Below are 23,485 nucleotides of genomic sequence, written 5' to 3'. Positions count from 1 at the left end.
AAATCTTAACGCTTCTACAGCATACAATTACTTTCTAGGCAATTCTGTTCTTCCAAATTTGTGGCAACAGTTTGGGGAAAGCCCTTTCCTTTTTCAGCATGATAATGTTGACAATGCACAAAACGAGGTCCATACAGAAATGGTTTGTTGAGATTAGTGTGGAAGAACTTGACTGGCCTGCACAGAGCCCTGATCTCAACTCCATCGAACACCTTTTGTGGCTGGATGGAAGCAAGTCCCTGCAGCAATGTTCCAACATCTAGTGGAAAGCCTTCCCAGAAGAGTGGAGGCTGTTATAGCAGCAAAGGAGGGACCAACTCTATTAAGGCCCATGATTTTGGAATGAGATGTTCGATGAGCAGGTGTCCACATACATGTAGTGTAGCTCCCTTTTTCCCCCCTAAAAGTGTACGTAGCGAAAAGGGTGCCATTTTGGAAGCAACCATAGCCTGTCTCTTACACATGAGATGGTCCTTCCTCAGAGGGACGCAGAAGTACAGAAGAGAATGTATAGCTGAACGGATGCGTCATGTCTGAGCGTTTCTCATTAACCCTTACCCCTTCACAGACAAGATCCCAGTGGCGGTGAATATTTCCCAGAAGGCAGCATCCAACCTGTCAGCGAGCGTGTTTGTGCGTGGCGAGGACGTGGTGTTCAGTGTGTCTGTTCACGACCCCAGTAACTACCTGAAGACTGCCGATGCCGTCGACTACATCTGGGACTTCAAGAACGGCAACCAGCTGGTCACCCATAGCAACGTGGCCACGCATGCCTACAGCGCGGTCGGCGAAGTTAATGTGAAGCTGATGGTGGAGGTGGCGATCAAGATCCCGTGCCCCCCGCCAACACCGATGAGTGTTACTTCGCCACAAACTACAGGTACACTCGAGTCACACACCTCACTTCAGAGGATACTACAGGCACACAAATCTAGAAGAAGGTATGTACATAGTACACACAATAATGAGCTTCACCTGCACCGTACTTCTGCCACACATGCCTGGAATAAGGTATGCACCGTTGGGGGATGGTGCATGTTTATTTTGGACTGATTGAGCAGCAGACGCATTTCCATCTTTGGAGTGTTGTATCATATCTCTTTTTCTCTCCTTCAGCGGCTCCTACACCTCCCACTGGCACTCACTCCATCACTAGCAAAATGGAAACAACCCATGGTTATGGTAAGAGTTAACTCTACAATGTGTATTGAATAGAAGTGTCTGCCAGAGTGTATGAGGAAATGTTTTCTCTTGTGAGTTTAGTTCTATTCAGTTGACATAAACTGTCCAAATTCGACTGTCTCGTTTCCAGTGCCAATCACCACTGCCAGACCCACATCCAAGGGCCCCAACACACCTGTTTCCGGGACAACAGGCTTCCAGACGACAGAGCCCCTCCCCTCGACGGTGGCTGATTTGACCCAGGGGTTCAACCCAACCTCGCTGCTGCCAGCTGTCCCCACCCCTATGGCCCAGCTCCATCACAGACACCTGGCGGCCACCGACTGCTTCCGCTACCTCTACGGAACTTTCCAGACCAACATCACCATCATCGGTGGGTGCATGACAATGGGGTGTCAAACTGATGACAATCAGTGAAGTTAGATAGTTAGTCAGTCAGTTAGCCCCTCAGTTAATCACTTATCAGTCTATACAAATATATAAAGCTTGTACATTACAGATTTGGCTGATGAGTTCATGCGAACTAGAAAATGACATCACTTGGGCTTTACCCTATCACAGAGCACCTAATCAACAGCCAGCCAGCCAATCGAATCGTGGACGTGTCTGCTGCCAAGGTGACCAACACTGACATCAGCTTCCTGGTCAAGTGCCTGGGCAGGTGAGTGGAATACAATTACACATTGCTAATGCAACCCTCAGAAATGTTTTGGGGACTAGTGAAAAATGTAATTTGTGAATATTAGCACACAAACCACTCCATAGTTTCCCCATCCATCTACCATAACCACCTCTCTACTTCTCCTCTCCCCCCGTAGCACTCCCACCTCAGCCTGCACCATCGTGTCGGACCCCTCCTGCCGCCAGGTCAGGAACATCGTGTGTGACGACGTGCCTCCGTCTTTGGGGTGCGAGGTGCACCTGCGGAGGACCTTCCTGGAGCCGGGGATCTACTGTGTCAACATCACCCTGGAGGACGCCAGCAGTATGGCCCTCGCCACCATCACCATCAGCAACACTGACCCTGACACACCCGGTAGGTCCCAGGGAAAAACCCTGAGGTACTATTGGCAGTGTTGCAGGCGGACTACTTTACACACGTCTGCCAGATCTCACAATGTCTGGATAGGTATTTAGCATAATTAGCTAACCTCATCTGATACAGCATTCTGATGCCAGACTGTACAATGTCTGCTGCAATGTTGTGAACATGTGGATAAGTCCAAGTCGTAGTTGGAGGTTTAAATAAATAAATAAATGTATAGGGGACAATGCACAGTAATCAACATCTATATTACAATAATGCAACATCCATGTAAATGTGCTGGGGTTTGCCAAAAGCTCATTTGCACCCGTAGTCTCAGGGCAGCTAAGGACAATTATACAGGCACAATACAAATACTCAGTAAAACAATACAAGACCATGGAGCATCTTAAAGACAAGGCTTGCATGTAAGTGCTGCTTAAAGCTATCCAGACTAAACAAATTATGTTTGTAAATGACAATGGTGGTAACTGTTTGGTTTGTTATAAAAAATCGTAAGTGTTTGTTTGTAGAGTGATTCAATTGGTTTCAGACTGAAGTTAGACACAACTTTCAGATTCTCCTCATTAACAAGAACAGCTCGTTGGGAAAAATCAATGGATTTCTTAGAGAAGTACATACAAACAGTCTTGATATTTAAATGCAGGCAAGAATTAGTCATCCATTTAGAAACATGTACCATAGCTAAAGTTCACTTGTTAACAACCAGTTGTCAATTGTTTTGAGTGTACATACAGAACTGTATCGTCTGCATACATCTAATCAAAATCAAATCAAATGTATTTATGTAGCCCTTCGTACATCAGCTGATATCTCAAAATTCTGTACAGAAACCCAGCCTAAAACCCCAAACAGCAAGCAATGCAGGTGTAGAAGCACGGTGGCTAGGACACTCCCTAGAAAGGCCAAAACCTAGGAAGAAACCTAGAGAGGAACCAGGCTATGAGTGGTGGCCAGTCCTCTTCTGGCGGTGCCGGGTAGAGATTATAACAGAACATGGCCAAGATGTTCAAATGTTCATAAATGACCAGGATGGTCAAATAATAATAATCACAGGCAGAACAGTTGAAACTGGAGCAGCAGCACGGCCAGGTCGACTGGGGACCGCAAGGAGTCATCATGCCAGGTAGTCCTGAGGCATGGTCCTAGGGCTCAGGTCCTCAGAGAGAGAGAGAAAGAAAGAGAGAGCATACTTAAATTCACACAGGACACCGGATAAGACAGGAGAAGTACTCCATATATAACAAACTGACCCTAGCCCCCCAACACATAAACTACTGCAGCATAAATATTGGAGGCTGACACAGGAGGGGTCAGGAGACACTGTGGGCCCCATCCGATGATACCCCCGGACAGGGCCAAACAGGAAGGATATAACCCCACCCAGTTTGCCAAAGCACAGCCCCCACACCACTAGAGGGAAATCTTCAACCACCAACTTACCATCCTGAGACAAGGCCTAGTATAGCCCACAAAGATCTCCGCCACGGCACAACCCAAGGGGGGGCGCCAACCCAGACTGAAACATCACATCGGTGACTTAATTAACCCACTGAAGTGACGCACACCTCCTAGGGACGGCATGAAAGAGCACCAGTAAGCCAGTGACTCAGCCCCTGTAATAGGGTTAGAGGCAGAGAATCCCAGTGGAAAGAGAGGAACCGGCCAGGCGGAGACAGCAAGGGCGGTTCTTTGCTCCAGAGCCTTTCTGTTCACCTTCACACTCCTGGGCCAGACTACACTCAATCATATGACCCACTGAAGAGATGAGTCTTCAGTAAAGACTTAGATTGAGACCGAGTTTCCGTCTCTCACATGGGTAGGCAGACCATTCCATAAAAATTGAGCTCTATAGGAGAAAGCCGTGCCTCCAGCTGTTTGCTTAGAAATTCTAGGGACAATTAGGAGGCCTGTGTCTTGTGACCGTAGTGTACGTGTAGGTATGTACGGCAGGACCAAATCAGAGAGATAGGTATATAAGCCCATGTAATGCTTTGTAGGTTAGCAGTAAAACCTTGAAATCAGCCCTTGCCTTGACATGAAGCCAGTGTAGGGAGGCTAGCACTGGAGTAATATGATCCAATTTTTTGGTTCTAGTATTTAGCACTAACTGAAGTTTATTTAGTGCTTTAGCCGGAAAGTAGAGCATTGCAGTAGTCTAACCTAGAAGTAACAAAAGCATGGATACATTTTTCTGCATAATTTTTGGACAGAAAGTTTCAGATTTTTGCAATGTTACGTAGATGGGAAAAAAGCTGTCTTTGAGACAGTCTTGATATGTTCGTCAAAAGAGAGATCAGGGTCCAGAGTAACGTCGAGGTCCTTCACAGTTTTATTTGAGACGACTGTACAACCATTAAGATTAATTGTCAGATTCAATAGAAGATCTCTTTGTTTCCTGGGACCTAGAACAAGCATCTCTGTTTTGTCCGAGTTTAAAAGTAGAAAGTTTACAGCCAACTACTTCCTTATGTCTGAAACACAGGCTTCTAGCGAGGGAAATTTTGGGGCTTCACCATGTTTCATTGAAATGTACAGCTGTGTGTCATCTGCATAGCAGTGGAAGTAAACATTATGTTTTCAAATGACATCCCCAAGAGGTAAAATATATAGTGAAAACGATAGTGGTCCTAAAACAGAACCTTGAGGAACACCGAAATGTAAAGTTGATTTGTCAGAGGACAAACCATTCACAGAGACAAACTGATATCTTTCCGACAGATAAGATCTAAACCAGGCCAGAATTTGTCCTTGTAGACCAATTTGGGTTTCCAATCTCTCCAAAATAATGTGGTGATCGATGGTATCAAAAGCAGCACTAAGGTCTAGGAGCACGAGGACAGATGCAGAGCCTCGGTCTGATGCCCAAGGCGGTGGCCCGTTCCTGTAGGTTCATGCTCTACAACATCCGCAGAGTACGACCCTGCTTCACACAGGAAGCGGCGCAGGTCCTAATCCAGGCACTTGTCATCTCCCGTCTGGATTACTGCAACTCGCTGTTGGCTGGGCTCCCTGCCTGTGCCATTAAACCCCTACAACTCATCCAGAACGCCGCAGCCCGTCTGGTGTTCAACCTTCCCAAGTTCTCTCACGTCACCCCGCTCCTCCGCTCCCTCCACTGGCTTCCAGTTGAAGCTCGCATCCGCTACAAGACCATGGTGCTTGCCTACGGAGCTGTGAGGGGAACGGCACCTCAGTACCTCCAGGCTCTGATCAGGCCCTACACCCAAACAAGGGCACTGCGTTCATCCACCTCTGGCCTGCTCGCCTCCCTACCACTGAGGAAGTACAGTTCCCGCTCAGCCCAGTCAAAACTGTTCGCTGCTCTGGCCCCCCAATGGTGGAACAAACTCCCTCACGACGCCAGGACAGCGGAGTCAATCACCACCTTCCGGAGACACCTGAAACCCCACCTCTTTAAGGAATACCTAGGATAGGATAAAGTAATCCCTCTCACCCCCCCTCCCCCTGAAAAGATTTAGATGCACTACTGTTCCACTGGAGGTCATAAGGTGAATGCACCAATTTGTAAGTCGCTCTGGATAAGAGCGTCTGCTAAATGACTTAAATGTAAATGTAAATGCCATTAAAAGGTCATTTACCACCTTCACAAGTGCAGTCTCAGTGCTATGATGGGGTCTAAAACCAGACTGAAGCATTTCGTATACATTGTTTGTCTTCAGGAAGGCAGTGAGTTGCTGCGCAACAGCCTTTTCTAAAATGTTTGAGAGGAATGGAAGATTCAATATAGGCCAATAGTTTTTATATTTTCTGGGTCAAGATTTGGCTTTTTCAAGAGAGGCTTTATTACTGCCACTTTTAGTGAGTTTGGTACACATCTGGTGGATGTGAGACGTTTATTATGTTCAACATAGGAGGGCCAAGCACAGGAAGCAGCTCTTTCAGTAGTTTAGTTGGAATAGGGTCCAGTATGCATCTTGAAGGTTTAGAGGCCATGATTATTTTCATCATTGTGTCAAGAGATATAGTACTAAAACACTTAAGTGTCTCTCTTGATCCTAGGTCCTGGCAGAGTTGTGCAGACTCAGGACAACTGAGCTTTGAAGGAATACGCAGATTTAACGAGAAGTCCGTAATTTGCTTTCTAATAATCATGATCTTTTCCTCAAAGAAGTTCATGAATTTATTACTGCTGAAGTGAAAGCCATCCTCTCTTGGGGAATGCTGCTTTTTAGTTAGCTTTGCGACAGTATCAAAAAGGAATTTCGGATTGTTCCTTATTTTCCTCAATTAAATTGGAATAGGATGATCATGCAGCAGTAAGGGCTCTTCAATACTGCACGGTACTGTCTTTCCAAGCTAGTCGGAAGGCTTCCAGTTTGGTGTGGCGCCATTTCCTTTCCAATTTTCTGGAAGCTTGCCTCAGAGCTCGGGTATTTTCTGTATACCAGGGAGCTAGTTTCTTATGAGAAATGTTTTTAGATTTTAGGGGTGCAACTGCATCTAGGGTATTGCGCAAGGTTAAATTGAGTTCCTCAGTTAGGTGGTTAACTGATTTTTGTCCTCTGATGTCCTTGGGTAGACAGAGGGAGTCTGGAAGGACATCAAGGAATCTTTGTGTTGTCTGTGAATTTATAGCACGACTTTTGATGTTCCTTGGTTGGGGTCTGAGCAGATTATTTGTTGCAATTGCAAACGTAATAAAATGGTGGTCCGATAGTCCAGGATTATGAGGAAAAACATTAAGATCCACAACATTTATTCCATGGGACAAAACTAGGTCCAGAGTATGACTGTGACAGTGAGTAGGTCCAGAAACATGTTGGACAAAACCCACTGAGTCAATGGACGTTTCCATGTGAATATTAAAGTCACGATAGGAATTCAGGGAACTCAATGAGGAACGCTGTATATGGCCCAGGAGGCCTGTAAACAGTAGCTAAATAAAGTGATTGAGTAGGCTGCATAGATTTCTTGACTAGAAGCTCAAAAGATGAAAACTTCATTTTTTTTGTGTAAATTTGCTATCGTAAATGTTAGCAACACCTCCGCCTTTGCGGGATGCACAGGGGATATGGTCACTATTGTAGCCAGGAGGTGAGGCCTCATTTAACACAGTAAATTCATCAGGCTTAAGCCATGTTTCAGTCAGGCCAATCACATCAAGATTATGATCAGTGATTAGTTCATTGACTATAATTGCCTTTGAAGTAAGGGATCTAACATTAAGTAGCCCTATTTTGAGATGTGCAGTATCACGATCTCTTTCAATAATGACAGGAATGGAGGAGGTCTTTATCCTAGTGAGATTGCTAAGGCGAACACCTGCGTGTTAACTTGTAGGCAAACAAGTGGGAGATCATTTATATAGATGGTAAACAGAAGGAGGGCTAATATTGACCCTTCTGGGGCCCCAGTGTTATAGTAAAGAGAGTCCGACTTGAGTGTCCCCCAGACGTACCCTTTGACTTCTGTTTGCCAGATAGGAATACATCCAACTAATGACTTCAGTGGACAGATTAAGGGAGGATAGTTTGGATAGGAGGACCTCATGATTCACAGTATCAAAGGCCTTTTTAAGATCCAAAAAGACTGACATCACCACCTATGTCCAGTTTAGATTTTATTCACTCCAGAAAATAGCAATTGGTTGTTTCGGTAGAAGCGTTAGTTTGAATCCAAATTGCATTTGATGTATGGAGTTGCCCTGAAGGAGGTGATCAGTCAGATGATCAGCCATCCATCTTTCAGCTACTTTTGATAGCACTGGAAGCATGCTTATAGGTCGGTAATTTTCCACCAGTGTTGGGTCACCAGATTTTAAAACAGGTGTCTTGTCTTTGCTATGCCGGATTAAGTGATATGACATGCTATTTTATAAAATAATTTCTTGGTAATTAATATTACCTGATTAAACTAATCATGTAAATGTAATTAACTAGGAAGTCGGGGCACCACGGAAGAATGTTTATAGAGGTGTTGTCTTCCGAATAAACTCTTAAGGACCTGGTAATCTTTTATATCAATAGCAGTCAATTATTAATCGTCACCTTATTCAGTCTCATCTGAACGTCGTAAAATGTTTGATTATCTTCACAAACCCTGGCTAACAAGTTGAATCAGCAATACAAAACTTGGTTTATTTTTCATTACTAAATACCTAAATAATCACAGAATTACATATACACAGGATGGATAATACATTGATTACTAATTATGTCATACAACGTCCCCAGTGGACGGAACCGATATGACGGCTGGTTACGCAAAGAAAGGGGGTTGGGTTTGAATGAAAGCGCGGGAAGACTGAGTAACAAAAGGATTGGGTCTTTATCGGACCTTATGAAGCTATGCTATCTTAAATACAGAATCTTATGCATTCCAAATAACCACCCATTTGTAAAAGGAAAATACAATAAATATTTACTCTGAGCTGCGCTTCGATAGATTGGTTGTAGATGGAAGGCTGGGTTGCCCAGCAGAGATCTCTTTTGTCCTTTGAAGAATATGTTGTGGTAGAATGGTTCGTTGTAGTACCGTTGTCGTGTGGTAGAATGTATACGTTGTAGTACCCTGTCTTTCTCAAGAGATTGTCCGTCCTTTCCTAGTCCACGTTTACAGCTGCTGCTGTTTACTCGACGTCTAGGATGTATCACTTCTTTAGTGAATAAGAGTTCAAAATTCATAGCAAGCTGCCATACTATGAGCTCATGCTATATTCTGGCTGGTATAGTCGAAATTCATCCTTCCAGCGTGTCGATCGGTCAACCATTCGCAACCAGAGCTCAGGCTGAGGTTGGCTTAGTTCTGTAGTTTAAATCAGCCCTTTTAAGCGTATGGACAGCCGTCCTGATGTCATCGGGAACACAAGGTTGACTTTCGCCAATGGGCATTTGTAGTGGTGGAGAGAAGGGCGTGTTTCATAGTTCACAACCAATGTCTGTTCACTTGGGTGGGGCCACTGAGTGAGCATAGTTCACTTATGTAAACAATTCTCTCATTTAGAAGCTAAAATTACATTTAATCTTTTCACAAATAGTTTCATATTTAAACATTTAAATTGCACAACAATTCCAGGTGAATCTGATAACTAGGATGTGTAGACTTTCCAAGATACAGTTTGTCATGCTATCATCAGTAATAATGTCTCAGATTACAACTGATCTGACATCATATTCTTTAACCTCTTAAGTCGACCCTCTACTTTTTTGAACATTCTGTTAAAAATCGCGCAACATTTCAGCGCCCTGCTACTCATGCCAGGAATATAGTATATGCATTTGCTTAGTCTGTGTGGATAGAAAACACTCAGACGTTTATAAAACTGGTTAAATCACTGCTGTGGCTTTACCAGAACGGCATTTACATCGAAAAGCACAGGAAAAACTGATCACTGAAAATGGGAAAATATATCCATGCGCTACTTGAACCCATTGATAAAGGTGAACCACAATTAATTGACTGAGGTTGCAGTACCTACAGCTTCCACACGGTGTCTAGAGTCTTGTCATTTCCCTTCGAGTTTTTTCTTGGTCAAACACATGCAGGGCACCGTATCTCCTCGGGTCTAGGACCGGATATTTTCGTTGAGTTTCTAGCCGGACATTTTTCCAGACGGACAGCTAATGATCTCTACATCGCCTCCTGATGAATTTTATCGCTTATTAACGTTTACTAATACCTCAAGTTGCATTACAAACGTATTTCGAAGTGTTTTGTGAAAGTTTATCGTCGACTTTTTGAATTTTAAAAAATGACGTTACGTTTTGAAACGATGTTTTTTTCGTTTATCACACAGTCTACATATAACGATATCTAGGCTTTATATGGACCGATTTAATCGAAATAAAGACCCAAATAGTGTTTATGGGACATCTAGGAGTGCCAACAAAGAAGATGGTGAAAGGTAATGAATGTTTTCTATTTTATTGTGTGGTTTGTGTAACGCCGAAATGCTAATTATTTTGTTTACGTCCCCTGTGGGTCTTTTGGGGTGTTACATGCTATCAGATAATAGCTTCTCATGCTTTCGCCGAAAAGCATTTTAAAAATCTGACTTGTTGCCTGGATTCACAACGAGTGTAGCTTTAATTCGATACCCTGCATGTGTATTTTAATGAACTTTTGAGTTTTAACTAATACTATTAGCATTTAGCGTAGCGCATTTGCATTTCCAGAGCTCTAGTTGGGACGCAAGCGTCCCGAGTAGAAGCAAGAGGTTAAGTACCAACATATATTGTCAACTGGTTGGATTACCGAAATATGGTTCCATTCCCCAACCGTTTGATGTTACCAGACTCTCTCTATGTTAACAAAGGGCTTTCCAAGAGTCCAATCTGTAGAGAGAAAAGGGGGAAAGGTATCTATGGAGGTCATAAACCTCACCAACAGAGCAACGTCATGACACAGGTATCACTGCAGCAGACTTCCAAGCGTTGGGGAAGAACCCACATTTGATGGACAGATAAACAAGATGTACAATAGGGGCAATGAGAGAATATTTGTTCTCTTTAGTAATACAGTGTCTAGATCAAATACATCTTTTGTTCTAGAGCTCATGAAGAAGCTAATAATCACTGCTGATGCTGAGATTTCAGGAATTCTGAATATTGGTTTATTATCTTCTATGGGAGTGAGAACTGTGGTCTTGGTTGAGAATCTTTGAGCCAGTTCCCTGACAGTTAACAAAAAAAATTGTTGAAGATTGAATTAGAATCTTGAATTAGAATCCCATTAACCTTTAATTCAGGATGATTTTTGGACATTGCAGCTCCTCTCCCTGTTAGTTTGTTGAGATTTTCCCAAATCACTTTGCCATTACCTTTTGCTTCATTGATCACTCTAAGAAAGACCTCTGCTTATGCATTTTTTACATTCCTAACCACCTTATTTCTCAGTGATGCAAATGTACGTGTCATCATTCTTACCAGACTTCAATGCTTTTTTCAAGGAACAATCCCATTCTCTCATCTGACTCCAGAGGTCCTCATTGAGCCATGGTAGAGAGGTTTTCCATCTTGGCTTACGTTGAAATTTCCTAGTAAAAGAGTTATCCACTTTGTCAATAGCTGACAGAAATGTTCTGTATCCAAACTCTGGGCATTCATTGCTTAACAGATCAGACCAGTCTATTTGATTTATAGCTGCATCGTAGTTACTCTGCTCACTTTTCAGGATTTTTTAAATCTTACTGTTGCACGTTAATGTTTTTTTTAATGTATTTCTTATTTCACCTTTTATTTAACCAGGTAAGCTAGTTGAGAACAAGTTCTCATTTACAACTGCGACCTGGCCAAGATAAAGCAAAGCAGTGCGACACAAACAACTACACTGAGTTACACATGTAACAAACAAGCGTACAGTCAATAACACAATAGGGGGGGGGGAAAGAGTCTATATACAGTGTGTGCAAATGGTGTGAGAAGGCAATAAATAGGCCATAGTGGCGAAGTAATTACAGTTTAGCAAATTAACACTGGAGTGATAGATGAGCGTTGGAGTGTTGTATGGCATTGAAGCTCGTTTGGAGGTTAGTGAACACAGTGTCCAAAGAAGGGCCAGATGTATACAGAATGGTGTCGTCTGCGTAGAGGTGGATCAGGGAATCACCCACAGCAAGAGCGACATCGTTGATATATAAAGAGAAAAGAGTCGGCCCGAGAATTGAACCCTGTGGTACCCCTATAGAGCCTGCCAGAGGTCCGAATAACAGGCCCTCCGATTTGACACACTGAACTCTATAAGAGAAGTAGTTGGTGAACCAGGCGAGGCAGTCATTTGAGAAACCAAGGCTGTTGAGTCTGCCGATAAGAATACAGTGATTAACAGAGTCGAAAGCCTTGGCCAGGTCGATGAAGACGGCTGCACAGTACTGTCTTTTATCGATGGCGGTTATGATATCGTTTAGTACCTTGAGCGTGGCTGAGGTGCACCCGTGACCAGCTCGGAAACCGGATTGCACAGCGGAGATGGTACGGTGGGATTCGAAATGGTCAGTGATCTGTTTATTAACTTGGCTTTCGAAGACTTTAGAAAGGCAGGGCAGGATGGATATAGGTCTGTAACAGTTTGGGTCTAGAGTGTCATCCCCTTTGAAGAGGGGGATGACCGCGGCAACTTTCCAATCATTAGTGATCTGACGATACGAAAGAGAGGTTGAACAGACTGGTAATAGGGGTTGCAACAATGGCGGCGGATAATTTTAAAAAGAGAGGGTCCAGATTGTCTCGCCCAACTGATTTGTACGGGTCCAGGTTTTGCAGCTCTTTCAGAGCATCTGCGATCTGGATTTGGGTGAAGGAGAAGCTGGGGAGGCTTGGGCAAGTAGCTGCGGGGGGTGCAGAGCTGTTGTTTGGGGTAGCCAGGAGGAAGGCAAGGCCAGACGTAGAGAAATGCTTATCGAAATTCTCGATTATCGTGGATTTATCGGTGGTGACAGTGTTACCTAGCCTCAGTGCAGTGCAATACGGTTCTTAAATCTCTTTTTAGTGAGCTTTCTAACCACCAATGTAACATTGTGGTCAGATATGCCAGTTAGTAAATTACTGGACTTAGTTATTCGAAATAATCTGTGATTTCTGAGTTTCTTCCTGCAAGTTTTGTTTTCCCAGTTTATATTGAAATTTCCCATGAAGATGATCTCCTTCTTATGATCACATTCTTTAAGCATGGCATTTAGATGGTCATTAAACAAGATATCAGATGTTGGTGGTCGATATGATCCAATAATAGTGAGATATATATATATATACAGTGGGGCAAAAAACTATTTAGTCAGCCACCAATTGTGCAAGTTCTCCCACTTAAAAAATGAGAGAGGCCTGTAATTTTCATCATAGGTACACTTCAACCATGACAGACAAAATGAGAAAAAAAATCGCATTGTAGGATTTTTAATGAATTTATTTGCAAATTATGGTGGAAAATAAGTATTTGGTCATCTACAAGCAAGCAAGATTTCTGGCTCTCACAGACCTGTAACTTCTTCTTTTAAGAGGCTCCTCTGTCCTCCACTCGTTACCTGTATTAATGGCACCTGTTTGAACTTGTTATCAGTATAAAAGACACCTGTCCACAAGCTCAAACAGTCACACTCCAAACTCCACTATGGCCAAGACCAAAGAGCTGTCAAAGGACACCAGAAACAAAATTGTAGACCTGCACCAGGCTGGGAAGACTGAATCTGCAATAGGCAAGCAGCTTGGTTTGAAGAAATCAACTGTGGGAGCAATTATTAGGAAATGGAAGACATACAAGACCTCTGATAATCTCCCTCGATCTGGGACTCCATGCAAGATCTCACCCCGTGGGGTCAAAATGATCACAAGAACGGTGAGCAAAAATCCCAGAACCACACGGGGGGACCTAGTGAATGACCTGCAGAGAGCTGGGACAAAAGTAACAAAGCCTACCATCAGTAACACACTACGTCGCCAGGGACTCAAATCCTGCAGTGCCAGACGTGTCCCCCTGCTTAAGCCAGTACATGTCCAGGCCCGTCTGAAGTTTGCTAGAGAGCATTTGGATGATCCAGAAGAAGATTGGGAGAATGTCATATGGTCAGATGAAACCAAAATATAACTTTTTGGTAAAAACTCAACTCGTCGTGTTTGGAGGACAAAGAATGCTGAGTTGCATCCAAAGAACACCATGCCTACTGTGAAGCATGGGGCTGTTTTTATGCAAAGGGACCAGGACGACTGATCCGTGTAAAGGAAAGAATGAATGGGGCCATGTATCGTGAGATTTTGAGTGAAAACCTCCTTCCATCAGCAAGGGCATTGAAGATGAAACATGGCTGGGTCTTTCAGCATGACATTGATCCCAAACACACCGCCCGGGCAACGAAGGAGTGGCTTCGTAAGAAGCATTTCAAGGTCCTGGAGTGGCCTAGCCAGTCTCCAGATCTCAACACCATAGAACATCTTTGGAGGGAGTTGAAAGTCAGTGTTGCCCAGCAACAGCCCCAAAACATCACTGCTCTAGAGGAGATCTGCATGGAGGAATGGGCCAAAATACCAGCAACAGTGTGTGAAAACCTTGTGAAGACTTACAGAAAACGTTTGACCTCTGTCATTGCCAACAAAGGGTATATAACAAAATATTGAGATAAACTTTTGTTATTGACCAAATACTTATTTTCCACCATAATTTGCAAATAAATTCATTAAAAATCCTACAAAGTGATTTTCTGGATTTTTTTCCCTCATTTTGTCTGTCATGGTTTAAGTGTACCTATGAGGAAAATTACAGGCCTCTCTCATCTTTTTAAGTGGGAGAACTTGCACAATTGGTGGCTGACTAAATACTTTTTTGCCCCACTGTATATGAGGGGAGAGGATGACATTCAGCCCCATACATTCAATGTCATTGGCATGTTTCCATATGATACGATTGCATTTAAAGTTTTATTTTTTTAATGATTATTTATTCATTTATTTTTTTACCCCTTTTTGTCTCCCCAATTTCGTGGTATTCAATTGGTAGTAGTTACAGTCTTGTCTCATTGCTGCAACTCCTGTACGGACTCGGGAGAGGCGAAGGTCGAGAGCCATGCTTCCTCCGAAACACAACCCAACCTAGCCGCACTGCTTCTTGACACAACGCACATCCAACCCGGAAGCCAGCCGCCCCAATGTGTCAGAGGAAACACCGTACACCTAGTGACCTGCCCGGCCCGCCACAGGAGTCGCTAGTGCGCGATGAGACAAGGATATTCCTGCCGCCCAAACCCTCCCTAACCCGGACGACGCTGGGCCAATTGTGCGACGCCCCATGGACCTCTCGGTCGCGGTTGGCTGCGACAGAGCCTGGGTTCGAACCCAGAATCTCTGGCGATGCAGTGCCTTAGACCACTGCGCCACCCGGGAGTCTTAAAGTTATCTTTCATGTACATAAGCAATCCACCCCCTCTGCCCTCTCCCCTGTCCCTCCTGAATATGGAATATCCAAGGACATTAAAGGCAGAAATAGAAGATTTTTTCAGCCATGTCTCAGAGAAACAGAAAAAAATCTAGATTAGTCGTTCAATAAATGTTCACTCTTAGAAATGTTTTTATTTATTTTTTATTTTACCTTTATTTAACCAGGTATGCTAGTTGAGAACAAGTTCTCATTTGCAACTGCGACCTGGCCAAGATAAAGCAAAGCAGTGTGACACAGACAACAACAGTTACACATGGAGTAAACAATAAACAAGCCAATAACACAAACAAGTCAATGACACAGTAGAGAAAAGAAAGTATATATACAGTGTGTGCAAAAGGCCTGAGGAGGTAGGCAATAAATAGGCCATAGGAGCGAATAATTACAATATAGCAGATTAACACTGGAGTGATAAATGAGCAGATGATGATGTGCAAGTAGAGATACTTGTGTGGAAAAGAGCAGAAAAGTAAATAAAATAAAAACAGTATGAGGTAGGTAAATTGAGTGGGCTATTTACAGATGGACTATGTACAGCTGCAGTGATCGGTTAGCTGCTCAGATAGTTGATGTTTAAAGTTGGTGAGGGAAATAAAAGTCTCCAACTTCAGCTATTTTGCAATTCGTTCCAGTCACTGGCAGCAGAGAACTGGAAGGAAAGGCGGCCAAATTGGGTGTTGGCTTTGGGGATGATCAGTGAGATGTACCTGCTGGAACGTGTGCTAAGGGTGGGTGTTGTTATCGTAACCAGTGAACTGAGATAAGGCGGAGCTTTACCTAGCATAGACTTATAGATGACCTGGAGCCAGTGGGTCTGGCGACGAATATGTAGCGAGGGCCAGCCGACTAGAGCAACGTTTGCAACATCTGAATATTCGTAAAGCTACGAATATTCAGATGACCTCCCAATATTCCTCTAGGCTTGGAACGAGGGTCCCAGAGCATTTTAGCCTGATTAACGCTTTGACAAAGTTTCATGGTACAATGTTTTCTAATCCCTGGGTTAAGGGAACTGAGCATCTGACTCGAATGCGGGTTTTGTTTGAGACATGTATCAAGAGTTGGCATTAAAATTAAATTATCAGCAGATTTCTCATTCTCTTGAAAAGCCATGTTAGCGACAGAAGTTATGCTCACATACACAGAATGACCTTCTCTGACTCAGATAATATAGGTTACTCAAATATAGATTATTTCAATTCTTTATCAATGATTTTGTTCTGGACGGCTAATTAGGGGGACTTTTTTCCACTTCTCCCAGAATTACATCCTCCTTTTTTTCTGTAGGTGACCTAACTCCAGACTCTGATGGGGAGCTTGGTACCCTGGGCCGCTTTGGTGTATGTTGATTCCGGTTTGTTTGAATGAAGGCCAGCATCGATGTTTGGCCGCCTACTTTTGTTTTCCCCAGAGAATTGCACCGCCTTTGGGGTCCCCTATTCCAGGTTTTCTATTGGGTTATGATATTCACTGGTCTCAGTAGCCACTTTCCCAGCTTCATTTTTAATTTACATTTTTAATTTTCTCCCTTTTTCTCCCCAATTTCGTGGTATCCAATTGTTTTAGTAGCTACTAACTTGTCTCATCGCTACAACTCCCGTACGGGCTCGGGAGAGACGAAGGTTGAAAGTCATGCGTCCTCCGATACACAACCCAACCAAGCCGCACTGCTTCTTAACACAGCGCGCATCCAACCCGGAAGCCAGCCGCACCAATGTGTCAGAGGAAACACCGTGCACCTGGCAACCTTGGTTAGTTAGCGCGCACTGCGCCCGGCCCGCCACAGGAGTCGCTGGTGCGCGATGAGACAAGGACATTCCTACCGGCCAAGCCCTCCCTAAACCGGACGACTCTAGGCCAATTGTGCGTCGCCCCACGGACCTCCCGGTCGCGGCCGGTTACGACAGAGCCTGGGCGCGAACCCAGAGTCTCTGATGGCACAGCTGGTGCTGCTGTACAGCGCCCTTAACCACTGCGCCACCCGGGAGGCCTTCCCAGCTTCATTTTGAGCATTTTCCCTCTTATTATTTTTCTTGGAATGAGAGGTCACTGTTGCAGACTCTAGCTCACCAGGTACCAACTCCAATGTTTCATTCACTCCGTCTTTGTCCTTGGGAGCGAAGAATTACCGTCTTCAACCTCAGTCTCACGTTCAGTCATTTCAGCTGAGATATGTGATATGTCTGCCCTACTCATGGGGACAGGATTGTTCTCCTGCACATAGTGTGAAAAAGTTTCCTCTATGCACCTTATGTTGTCCAGTGTAGTAGGACTGTACTGTACCATCTCCTGAACCCCTCTAGTGTGGGATTGTGTCAGCCAGTCCTGTCTACACACAGGACCTTGTTCATCATAAAATATTTAGTGAGGGCCCATCCTTACAGACTGTGTTATAGGAATGATGGGTGCTGCTACAACATATACAAAACGATCTCCATTGGAGCAGTTTGTAAATTGACCCTTGTATCTTATCATGCGCCTCATCACTCTCCACATCACCTTACATCCAGCTTTAGCCAGAACCTCAGTCATAACACTATCATCTGCTGATTCAGGTAGTTCTTTAATGTTGACTTGAATGGAGTTCTGGTCAGCCATGCGTGACTTCAAACTGAACAAATTATTCTCTTTGAACACAACATGTTTTCCTTTGACTGTTTTCCTCTGAACAAAAACGTTGCTCTTGCTTCCTTACTGAAAATATACAGTGGGGAGAACAAGTATTTGATACACTGCCGATGTTGCAGGTTTTCCTACTTTCAAAGCATGTAGAGGTCTGTAATTTTTATCATAGGTACACTTCAACTGTGAGAGATGGAACCTAAAACAAAAATCCAGAAAGTCACATTGTATGATTTTTAAGTAATTAATTTGCATTTTATTGCATGACATAAGTATTTGATCACCTACCAACCAGTAAGAATTCCGGCTCTCACAGACCTGTTAGTTTTTCTTTAAGAAGCCCTCCTGTTCTCCACTCATTACCTGTATTAAATGCACCTGTTTGAACTCGTTACCGGTATAAAAGACACCTGACCACACACTCAATCAAACAGACTCCAACCTCTCCACAATGGCCAAGACCAGAGAGCTGTCTAAGGACAGCAGGGATACAATTGTAGACCTGCACAAGGCTGGGATGGGCTACAGGACAATAAGCAAGCAGCTTGGTGAGAAGGCAACAACTGATGGCGCAATTATTAGAAAATGGAAGAAGTTCAAGATGACGGTCAATCACCCTCGGTCTGGGGCTCCATGCAAGATATCGCCTCGTGGGGCATCAATGATCACGAGGAAGGTGAGGGATCAGCCCAGAACTACACGGCAGGACCTGGTCAATGACCTGAAGAGAGCTGGGACCACAGTCTCAAAGAAAACCTTTAGTAACACACTACGCCGCCATGGATTAAAATCCTGCAGCGCACGCAAGGTCCCCCTGCTCAAGCCAGCGCATGTCCAGGCCCGTCTGAAGTTTGCCAATGACCATCTGGATGATCCAGAGGAGGAATGTGAGAAGGTCATGTGGTCTGATGAGACAAAAATAGAGCTTTTTTGTCTAAACTCCACTCGCCGTGTTTGGAGGAAGAAGGATGAATAATATCCGACCAATACCTTTTTTTTTTTTAAATTAAAAATTAAATTAATTTTATTTTACCTTTATTTAACTAGGCAAGTCAGTTAAGAACAAATTCTTATTTTCAATGACGGCCTTGGAACTGTGGGTTAACTGCCTGTTCAGGGGCAGAACGGCAGATTTGTACCTTGTCAGCTCGGGGATTTGAACTTGCAACCTGCTCTAACCATTAGGCTACCCTGCCACCCCATGATGAGTACAACCCCAAGAACACAATCCCAACCGTGAAGCATGGAGGTGGAAACATCATTCTTTGGGGATGCTTTTCTGCAAAGGGGACAGGACGACTGCACCGTATTGAGGGGAGGATGGATGGGCCCATGTATTGCGAGATCTTGGCCAACAACCTCCTTCCCTCAGTAAGAGCATTGAAGATGGGTCATGGCTAGGTCTTCCAGCATGACAACGACCCGAAACACACAGCCAGGGCAACTAAGGAGTGGCTCTGTAAGAAGCATCTCAAGGTCCTGGAGTGGCCTAGCCAGTCTCCAGTCCTGAACCCAATAGAAAATCTTTGGAGGGAGCTGAAAGTCCATATTGCCCAGCGACAGCCCCGAAACCTGAAGGATCTGGAGAAGGTCTGTATGGAGGAGTGGGCCAAAATCCCTGCTGCAGTGTGTGCAAACCTGGTCATGTAAGTCGCTCTGGATAAGAGCGTCTGCTAAATGACTTAAATGTTATGTTAAATGACTACAGGAAATCTCTGTAATCTCTGTAATTGAAAACAAAGGTTTCTGTACCGAATATTAAGTTCTGCTTTTCTGATGTATCAAATACTTATGTCATGCAAATGAATTACTTGTTTTAGATTCCGTCTCTCACAGTTGAAGTGTACCTATGATACAAATTACAGACCTCTACATGCTTTGTAAGTAGGAAAACCTGCAAAATCGGCAGTGTATCAAATACTTGTTCTCCCCACTGTATATACCCCAGAGTGCACATACTCCCTGTACTGACCTCAAGTGGTTTGGATGAATTTCCTGTATGAGAGCGTGGTAGAGCTCCTCTTCCTTATGGGGTTGGCTATATCCTCCTCCTTTGTCAGGATTTCTCTCTCCATGATAAAATAGGTAAAACAGTCTCCTCTGGGGCATTTCGACCCAAAGGAGTCTGTCTAGGTTTTGTTTAATAGTGCTTGTGCTAAGTTTGCACCTGATACTAAAGTACTTTCCTTCTCTCCTGGTCTCATACCTACATCTCTTCTTTGCACTCCTTTCTACTTCTTTCCCTTCCTCTCCTCGATCCAACTCTCTATCACTGTCCATTTTCCTTTTTTTTTCTTACCACCCTCCCTTTTGTAGTGTCTAAAGCTCCTCATGCTGCAGAGGTTGTCCTCTCCTCCAGTGCTATCCTGGTAGCCATCTTTGCCTTCATAGTCTACAAGTAAGTCAAGCCACAGTGTTCCACACACTCACGTCTATCACCAAGCCTCCCTTACTCATGATCTCTCTCCTCCCTCTCTATGCCATTTCTCTGTTCTCCTCTTTCCCTCCCTCTCCCCCCTAGGCGCTATAAGGTCTACAGACCTGTGACGAGGTCCCTGGTGGAGGATGCCAGTGTCCATGTTGAGATCGGGGGTCGTATGGGCCGGCTGAGGGAGATCATATTCCCCACCAACGAGGAGAGTCGCCGCCTGCTGACGGACAGACGCCCCGTGTAGACCCACCGTCGGTACTACAGAAGGGAAGCAGAACGAAATAAAACAAATAGAACTTACACTCGTCTGTCAGTTAGGATATTGAGTATCTGTTCTACACCATACATTTCTATCTGAATGTTCTGTAACGTTACATAATCCTGAACAGGCGCAAGCGTTTTTACTTAGAGGTTCTTTAGTAACAAATTATACATTTAGCACATTTATAAGTTAGTTTGTCAAAGTAACACTGTTAAAAGGTAAGATGTGCTGAAAAATATGAAAATATTAATATATTTTCTGTTTAGTTCACTTTGTAGTAGAAAAGTACAAGTACCGTAATTTCCGGACTAAGCCGCTACTTTATTCCCACGCTTTGAACCTCGCGGTTTATACAATGACGCGCTAATTTATGGATTTTTCCCGCTTTCACAAGATTCATGCCGCCAAAAAACTGAGCACCGTCACATAATGTGACGTAAATCGAGCGAGCTCAAACTTCCCATCATTCTGATTACGGTAGTAATTTTGTCACCCTCATCATGGCAAAGACACGGAGAAATGCATATGATGCAGCTTTCAAGTTGAAGGCGATCGATCTGGCTGTTGGAAAAGGAAATAGAGCTGCTGCACGGGAGCTTGGCCTTAATGAGTCGATGATAAGACGTTGGAAACAGCAGCGCGAGGAACTGACTCAGTGCAAAAAGACAACAACAGCTTTCAGAGGGAAGAAAAGCAGATGGCCCAAAGTATTTGCAGCCACTCGACATCAGTGTAAATCGTGCATTTCAGGTGGCGCTCCTTGTTCAGTGGGAGTCTTGGATGACAAGTGGGGAGAAATCCTTCACTAAAACGGGGGCCGCATGTGAAGAGCAACTTATGGTGAAGTCTGCCAGTGGGTTCTGACAGCGTGGAGCATTGTCAAAAAATCCACTATCATCAACGGGTTTCGAAAGGTTGGACTGCTGCGTGTTGAAGGGGCAGCATGAGCTCAGCGGGGTATTTGCCTCCGGATGAAAGTGACGAGAGCGACAATGAAAACGATCCAACATCGGATGAAGCAATTCTGAGGCTATTCAACTCCGACACCGAAGGAGATGGCTTCAGTGGTTTCAGTGCACAGGAGGAGGAAGATAGTGACCAATGACTTTCTTGGTAGGCCACTGTTTAATTTGTTACAAGCCGTGTTTCGTTTAAAGGCTGTGTAAAGTTCATTTGTTTCAATGTACCGGTAGGCACCTGCGGCTTATAGACATGTGCGGCTTATTTATGTACAAAATACTTTTTTTATTTTTATTCAGTGGGTGCGTTTTATATTCGGGTGCGCTTAATAGTCCAGCAATTACGGTATGTGGCAAATAGCAAGAATTAAGAAAAGTTTGCAATAAAGCTCAGTGTTTTGAAGTTGGGGTGGGGCAGTGTTTAAGGCAGTGCTGGGGTGTATTCATTCCACCGATTCTGTTGCAAAACGTTTCTTAAACAGAACGAAACGGGGCTGGACCTACCTGAATTTGTCCAATAGACACTTGTTTTGCTCTGTTGGCTTCCATTTGGTTCTTAAACTGTAAACAGTTTCTGTAATGAATACACCCTTGGTGTGAGCGTGATAGTAAGGTCCTTTCCCATTTCAATCCCTAGCTTCTTCCCCTAGTCTTTTCAGATCTGTGAACTCCAAAGAGAAATGGGGCTAGGAACTCAAATGGAACTGGGCCCAATGGAACTGCTTTGAAGTTGGTTTTGGAAATCAAATTTAGTAAATATCTTTGCAGACTTTCACAAGCCTAACAATGTGTTACTTTTAGAAAATGTTCAAATATTAGATTTATCAGTGTTTAACTGTACATCCCACTGCCCATTCTCTAATGTGCATATCATTTACATTTGTTGCACGAATGTACTGAATTGTAGTCATTTAGTTATTATAAAAGCCATAATTTCAAACCAATCTAAAAATGTAATTTTGTTCTGGAAAGATTCAAATGAAGATTGTGAACTAACCACTGTTTGTGAATATACTGGTAATGTCTGTAGCCTACCGATCTGCATGTGTCTTGGGAGTAGGGGGGGTTACAAGTGATGAAACAAGTAACCAGATTTAAATATAATTTAAAGTTGGATTTTTGACACTACTACACTGTTGCAGTAACTGACCACCGAACACAGTTGCACTGGGGCTAAAGTTAGCTGAAGTTTGTACTGGCTTTAGAGAACCGAACTACAGATTCCAGTTCATCATGCTCCATAGACACATGACCAAAAGTATGTGGACACCAGATATGATACAACACTCCAAAGATGGACATGAGGCTGCTGCTCAATCAGTCCAAAAAACATGCTCCATCCCCCAACCAGGCATGTGTGGCAGTAGTACGGTGCAGGTGAAGCTCATTATTGTGTGTACTATGTACATACCTTCTTCTAGATTTGTGTACCTGTAGTATCCTCTGAAGTGAGGTGTGTGACTCGAGTGTACCTGTAGTTTGTGGCGAAGTAACACTCATCAGTGTTGGCAGGGGGCACGGGATCTTGATCGCCACCTCCACTGTCAGCTTCACGTTAACTTCGCCGACCGCGCTGTAGGCATGCGTGGCCACGTTGTTATGGGTGACCAGCTGGTTGCCGTTCTTGAAGTCCCAGATGTAGTCGACAGCATTGGCAGTCTTCAGGTATTTACTGGGGTCGTGAACAGACACTGAACACCATGTCCTCGCCACGCACAAACACACTTTCCGACAGGTTGGCTGCTGCCTTCTGGGAAATAGTCACTGCCAAAGGGATCTTGTCTGTGAAGAGGTAAGGGTCAGTGGTGCTTTTAGCATGTGAACTCTTGGTGGGGCATACTCCCAAAATATTGTTTTATGCATGCCAGCAAAGCCACTACACTAAACAATACAGTGGGGCAAAAAAGTATTTAGTCAGCCACCAATTGTGCAAGTTCTCCCACTTAAAAAGATGAGAGAGGCCTGTATTTTTCATCATTGGTACATTTCAACTATGACAGACAAAATTAGAAGAAAAAAATCCAGAAAATCACATTGTAGGATTTTTAATGAATTTATTTGCAAATTATGGTGAAAATAAGTATTTGGTCACCTACAAA

The 23,485-nt window shown here is 43.8% G+C and overlaps 1 protein-coding gene across 1 annotated transcript in view; it reads left to right on the top strand.

Moving 5' to 3' along the window:
* The window catches only part of gpnmb (glycoprotein (transmembrane) nmb), a 29,304-nt gene extending 6,783 nt beyond the window's left edge, over positions 1-22,521 (top strand). The window contains exons 6-12 of the mRNA XM_029658736.2: positions 569-880; positions 1,117-1,182; positions 1,313-1,555; positions 1,744-1,843; positions 2,001-2,218; positions 20,051-20,132; positions 20,256-22,521. Of these exons, the coding sequence (XP_029514596.1) occupies positions 569-880; positions 1,117-1,182; positions 1,313-1,555; positions 1,744-1,843; positions 2,001-2,218; positions 20,051-20,132; positions 20,256-20,409 (1,175 nt within the window). The 3' untranslated portion in view covers positions 20,410-22,521. The remainder of the gene's footprint in view (positions 1-568; positions 881-1,116; positions 1,183-1,312; positions 1,556-1,743; positions 1,844-2,000; positions 2,219-20,050; positions 20,133-20,255) is intronic.
* The last annotated feature ends 964 nt before the right edge of the window (positions 22,522-23,485 follow it).

This window comes from Oncorhynchus nerka, linkage group LG4 (assembly GCF_034236695.1).
Source record: "Oncorhynchus nerka isolate Pitt River linkage group LG4, Oner_Uvic_2.0, whole genome shotgun sequence".
In the NCBI taxonomy this organism is placed as follows: domain Eukaryota; kingdom Metazoa; phylum Chordata; class Actinopteri; order Salmoniformes; family Salmonidae; genus Oncorhynchus; species Oncorhynchus nerka.
Note: the sequence above shows the minus strand (reverse complement) of the source record. Positions and strands in the feature narration are given on the sequence as shown.